This window comes from Gekko japonicus, unplaced genomic scaffold (genome assembly GCF_001447785.1).
Source record: "Gekko japonicus isolate JY-2015 unplaced genomic scaffold, Gekko_japonicus_V1.1 scaffold986, whole genome shotgun sequence".
Lineage (NCBI taxonomy): Eukaryota > Metazoa > Chordata > Lepidosauria > Squamata > Gekkonidae > Gekko > Gekko japonicus.
The window spans coordinates 421,992-428,603 of NW_015164700.1; the positions used below are offsets into that span (position 1 = coordinate 421,992).

Consider the following 6,612-nt stretch of genomic DNA (forward strand, 5'->3'; position numbering starts at 1 on the left):
CCCCTCAAATCTACAGGAATTTCCCAACCTGGAGGTAGCAATCCTATCTCCTTCCCAGCCAACCACCACCATACCATTATCTTCCCCTCTGACTTCAAGTTTCAATCTCCTCCCTACAGCCTCTACCTTGGAAAAGTACAGTCTTTCTCCACAGTGGTAACCAAAGCAGCTCACATCATTCTCCTCTCCCCCTTTTGATCTGCACTACAACCCTGTGAGGTGGCTGGGCTGAAAGTCTGTGAGTGGTCTGAAATCACCCACTCAGCTTCCACAGCAAAAACCTAGGTCTCCCCCTGGAGAAAATAACTGCTTTGGAGGGTGGACTCTATGGCATTCTGTTCAGCTGAGGCCTCTCCCATCCCCAAACTCTGGCTTTCTTAGACTCCACCACAAAATCTCCAGGAATTTCCCAACCTGGAGATGGCAACCCTAGTCAGGACTGGCCCCAATGAGTTCCCCACAAAGGCCAAAGTAGGCCTGGAAAGGGCCTCCTACCTTTGCCTTTTTACTGACAGAACCAAGCTTGGTTGCCTAGCAACAGCCACTGAGGGGAAACTGAGCCACACAGCAGGTTTGGCAGTTTATTCAGACAGGGAATGGCAGTGGGCGGGGGAGAAGAGTGGACCCAGCACCTAGCCAATGGCACATGAGTACTCGAGTGGTTGTTGACGGGTCAATGGCCGATGGAGTGCACAGCGCAGCCAATGGGAGAGCCGGAAAGTGCCAATACACTGGGCTTTTATATATATGGGGGGGGGATTATGAGGCTTCTTCAGGTAATATTTCAGTCCCACATCTAGTGTTGGGGAGGGATTAGGAGGGAGCTTCAGGCTTAAAAGCTCTTTATTAACTGCCCCCCTCAAATGTAGTAAAAATTGCAAAAGAGAGAACACAAGGCAGAAGAAATACCTGTGCAGATGCACAGAGAAAACAAAGTGTAGACTGTACTTCCCATTCAGCTACAGAAGGCAGAACGTTTAGTTAGCTTCAGACATCTTCATAAGTGTTGGGAAATGCACTACCACACACCAAACAAGAATTCAGTAGAGCAATAAAGGGGGGTGGTACATGAAGTGACAATGGACATCATTATTCAACTCTGCTCATTTTAAAAAGAAATTCTAAAACATCCGGTCTTTCTTAGATTGCACACAATCGCTCATATAACTCACTGCTTGTGAATGGTTTCTCTGGATTGGAACATTCTTGTTTTGAGGGTATCATTTTTGGGTAAGGGGCATAGTATGCCATTTCAGGAAATGAGCTTTCTGTGGACAGAGCAGCTATCCTTCTCTCAAACCTTCTCTCAGCCACTCTCACACAGTTAGTTCCCCAGATCAGTCTTATTTAAAAAAAGAGCAAAAAGGCATTCAGTTCCTCACAGGATCCATCTACTGCTACTTCAAGTTCTAGGGATTTCATTCAGTGCAGTAAAGTATTTATTAGTTATGTACAACATTTATATCCCACTATGTCTCTAACACTATCCCAGGTAGTTAGAAGACACAGCTAGGATGTTTTCCCTCAACAAGGCCAATATATAGTTCTCTGAACCACTGACAGACTCATGGATGCCAACCTGATCCCCCTGAATGAAGAATGAGATTTAAAAAAAAAATGTAAACAAGAAATGCCTTAATACACTGTACTACTTAAATTGTTATAAGTCTAAGCCACTGTTTCTCAAACTGCTGATTCCTAGGGTTCCATGAAGCTGCTCCATGGGGTTCAGTGGACAGCCCTTATAACGTCCAGTTAATGTCAAAATAGTGCGTTCTCATTTTTTTAGTTATAGGGTCAGGGACTCTCAATCTCAGGTGGTGGAACTGGCTTTCCCCTCATTTGAAGGGTGAGAATTCATAACGCTGTCACCACTAGCAGTAGAACTGGGGGAGTGGGGACAATCTCTTCAGCATTGTACCAACAAGCAATATAACTTCTGGTGAAAAACTGGAAGTGATGTCGACATGTCTAGCAGCACTCTAGGTTTCACCCCAAAGTCTATGGTTAAGCCATGATGATCCTAGAGCGTCATGCCTTTGCAATGACATCTTTTATGGTACAAAATCTGAATTGGCATTGATGTGGCGCCAAACAGCCCTCCCATTTTCCTTCTACCAGCCACTACCAAGTAGTGGCAGGGAATGGGGCCTCCTTCGTCACCTCCAATACTTACTCAGCTTCCAGACCACTTCAGAACATGTGCTAAATGGTTGTTGGGAACCATATCACCCCTGTGGATGCCTAGCCATATGCGGGGGAACACAACCCTACTGATTTTCCAGGAGTTCTCAGTGGTTTTAGGTGCCATCAATCATCGTATCCTTCTGGAGGTACCATGTTACAATGGTTTCAGTCCTACCTGGAAGGCAGGTTTCAGAAGGTGGTGCTGGGGGACCGCTGCTCAGCTCCTTGGTGTTTGATCTATGGCGTGTTGCAGGGTTCCATCCTGTGCCTCGTGCACTTTAACATCTACATGTAACTGCTGGAAATTTCATCTGGGTCACCAAAACGCTGATGACATTCAGCTCTACCTCATTCCTTCCACTGGTTCCAGAGAGAATGTAGAAACCCTGAACCAGTGCATGGAGTGAGTTTTAGAGTAGATGCAGGCTAATAAACTAACACTTAATCCTGACAAGACAGAAGTACTACTGGTGAACAGAATGAGTGAGCTGGGAATTGAGGTGGTAATGTATACAAACAGACTCTAGAGGCAGATTTCTGCTTTGCACGCCCTTTAGTAAAGAAGCTGTCTGAAAGGAGGCCTGCCCAGAGGGAGAATGGGTCCGAGAGCTAACTAAAAAAACATCCAAACTACCAACACAAGCTATTGCTTGCTTGGAGCCAGAGTTACACCCCTGAAGGCACTTGGTTTTCCAGGCTGCACAGCTTTCCAACGTTTATCACTGCATGGCATACCCTGTGGTACTTTCCTACCAGAAAGTGAACAAGCATGTTCCAACAGGCACCGCATTCTCTTGGTCGCGCATGCCTCCGAGTGATCTGGATGACTACCCAACGTTGCACTACACATCGGTAAAACTGATTTGTAAAATAGATTCCCATTACTCTGCACTGGTTCCACTGCTTAGATCTCCAACCAAAACACCAGTTTAAAAGCGGCGCAGATGGTACTAATAGCCAAGCTGTCGATCATTTTAAATTACACTCAGCCGAATCTCCATTCGCATGCTGAAGAGAAATATGTGGTACCCTCGTTCCCAATGATATGAATGTACATTGAGCCCACTCCTCCCATCATGGATAATTACCAGGCTGCACAGACAACATCAGGAGTCGCATTTACTTTTCAGTCAGCTGTCCAAACCTAATCAGTCACTCAGGATAATAAACACAATGAACTGTGTCTTCGCTCAATTCAAATGCACTACCTACCGATTCCGGCTGCTTTCAGGGTGCCGTCCTCTGCCAAAATGAGTTTGTCATCATCTTCTAAACTCACAACAAGTTCATTGGTCTAGAAATAGGAGAGGGGGGAGGATGAAAATAAATATGGGGTTGCCAAATAAGGGATGCCTCTATATCCTAGTAGGGGTAAGACCTCTTCTGTCACCAACAAATTAAATTTAGAAAGATCTAAGGAGGTTAAGGAGGGAACCATAAAAAAGTACCTTAGAGCCATGCGCCTGGTGAATAATCTTCATTGTGTCTGAAAGGGAGAGAACTTGCTTTGAGCAACAATTTGATATCAAGCATTCAGAACAGCTGTCTGTAACATCTCTAAGTCTCAGGCACATAGAATCATAGAATGTTAGAGTTGGAAGGGACCTTACAGGTCATCTAGTCCAACCCCCTGCACTCTGCCGAAAGATAGCCCTACAACATACCCGAAAGATGGTCGTCCAGCCTCTGCTTGAAAGCGTCTAGCGAAGGAGCATCCACCACCTCCCGAGGCAGCCTGTTCCACTTCTCAACCACTCTTACAGTTAGGAAGTTTCTCCTGATATTTAGCCGGTAACGACTCCCTTGTAATTTCCACCCATTAGATCTAGTCTTGCAATCCGGAGGAAGAGAGACTAGATCTGCTCCATCTTCTACATGACAGCCCTTCAAATACTTGAAGACTGCAATCATGTCCCCTCTAAGCCTTTTTTCCCCCAGGCTAAACATACCCAACTCTTTCAGGCTTTCCTCATAAGACTTGGATGTTACATTCTTCATGCATGCTTTTATCTTGTAGCATTTTCCCCTCCATAGTTCTCTTCCCCCTACTAAAAATGTGCAAGCATTACATTTTTCAGTTGCCTGGGGAAATCCTGTTCCTTTCCCATCACCCTCAGCCAATATCACTTGTGACGCTAATGGCATGATTCTATTCCCATTTATTCAGAAGCAAGTCCAATTCAGTTCCGTAGTTTCCAAGTATGTGTGGACACAGCATTCCAGCACTTGCTATTCTGTAACAGCTCACTTATATACCTACCGCGGGGCCTGTGATGTGATGAGCACAAACAAGGGTTTCTAAGAAAGTCACACATTCCCAAAGTGCAGGCAAAATCAACGTAGAAGTTATGGAATTCATAAAGGGGGATTTACTTACATTTCTGTGTAAGTAAAATAATAACACGTTTCACTGCTTCAACTGTGTTCAGTTGGCAGGAACACACGTTGGGACTGGAGAATGTGTGTAAGTTAACATCTGCTATTTCCTGATGTGCCTGAGTCCACATGACACGACACTGGGTCTCAGGCTGAGTTCAGACTGGCACTTTGAAGCAAGAGGGAGTCGTGGCAAAAAAGACCCAGAACAAACTGTTCCGGGTTTTCCCGGTCACACTGCACTGACTGATGCGGGAGGAGGTGCAAGGGAGTGTTCACACTGTTGGCCTGGAGGCATGGCTGTAAGCGGCTTTTTCTGGTAATCCGGTTATGTGCGCTTATGTGCATCCCTACCGGATCACGGCTTTTCACGTTCACACTTCCGGGAAGCGGGATGGACACAGGATAATCGCGCTTTCTAGGGTTTGATACCACTTTCACCAGGTATCTTTTAAACTCAGGAGGGAAGCGTTACAAGACGGGTTGAGTTCGGCTGGGGAACATCTGACAAATGTGCTTGTGTGAACGGCCCCTTTAATCCGTTTGTGAAACGTTTCTGGCTCGTGCCTATATCGGGGCAAACTGCCAGTCTGAACTCAGCCTCAGAATAAGCCATCTTGCCTTCAGATTTTAACACACATTATAGTCCTAAGAACCCTTTACTGAGAGTAAGCCCCAGTGAATAAAACGAGACTTCCTTCTGGGTAGACATAGGATTGCTCCCACGGAGGGAAGTTCTGCATACTTTTCTTCTTGTTAACCCTTTATAACATGCATGGTTAATCATGCACAACCAACCAAAGCTGATGACTCTTTGCCATGGACAGCCCTCACTAAGGATATTAGGTTGGATCCTTCTATTCTGCTAGTTGCAGGAGCCTTCCACTGGTGGAAAATACATATTCCATTGATGGAAATATCCACCATTAGCAGAATGGACTCACAGCAGTCCAAACCATTGCTTAAAACATATACCTTTTATACCAGATAAACTGTGATCACCTTGCAGTTTGTTTCTTTAAACTAACAATGAAATGGTAAATATGACAGCCCACAAACATCTGGAACAAATCCTCCAAATTCAGTAATGGAGACACAGTTACAGAAAGCCTTGCTAAGGATATTCACAATCTTTGTATGCTTTCAGTACAGTAACAAAGACGTATCTGTACCATTGATATTTTCATAGTACATTTTTTTGTCTTTTCTTTCCAGCTGGGTAGGCATATTTTGGGTTTGGATTGTTTTAGCCCACTTAGTCTGGAGGAAGTCGACAGATTGCTCGTATCTGTGCGCCCAACCACATGCAGCCTTGATCCATGACCCTCCTGGCTCATTAAAGCGGGCCACGAGGGGTTTCGAGGTGCCCTGAGGGAGATTATCAACGTCCCTCTCTGAGGGGCATTTCCTGGGGGCACTCAAGGAAGCGATGGTCCGCCCCCTCTTGAAAAAACCATCACTGGATCCGGCTGAATTGGCCAACTATCGGCTGCTTTCCAATTTACTCTATTTGGGCAAATTAATTGAGAGGGCGGTGGCGTTACAACTACAGAGCTTCCTAGATGACGCTTCCACCTTGGACCCCTGCCAGTCCGGCTTTTGCCCGGAGCATGGGACAGAGACAGTGCTGGTCGCTCTTACTGATGACCTCCAGAGGCATCTGGATTGAGGCGGTGTGGCGGTATTGTTGTTAGATCTGTCGGCCGCATTTGATACGGTCGACCATCAGCTGCTGACCCGCCACCTTGCCGACGTGGGGATATGGGGGCTTGCCCTTCAATGGCTTGCCTCTTTTCTCCAGGGTCGGTGACAAAGGGTGGCACTAGGGGAACAGCAGTCCCAGAGACACCCGCTTGAATGCGGCGTGACCCAGGGGGCTGTGCTTTCCCCGATGTTAACATCTATATGCGCCCCCTTGCCCAGATTGCCCGGAGGCATGGGCTAGGGTGTCATCAATATGTAGATGACACCCAGCTCTATCTGATGTTGGGCGGCCGGTCGGACTCCAACCCAGAAGATCTGAACCAGGCAATGCAAGCCATGGCTGGT

The 6,612-nt window shown here is 46.3% G+C and overlaps 1 protein-coding gene across 1 annotated transcript in view; it reads right to left on the reverse strand.

Moving 5' to 3' along the window:
* Nucleotides 1-6,612, reverse strand: part of LOC107108944 (chromosome unknown open reading frame, human C2orf76) — a 31,114-nt gene that overhangs the window by 9,612 nt on the left and 14,890 nt on the right. The window contains exons 4-5 of the mRNA XM_015409505.1: nt 3,636-3,673; nt 3,400-3,481 (exon numbers count right to left, since the gene is read on the reverse strand). Coding sequence (XP_015264991.1) covers nt 3,400-3,481; nt 3,636-3,673 — 120 coding nt within the window. The remainder of the gene's footprint in view (nt 1-3,399; nt 3,482-3,635; nt 3,674-6,612) is intronic.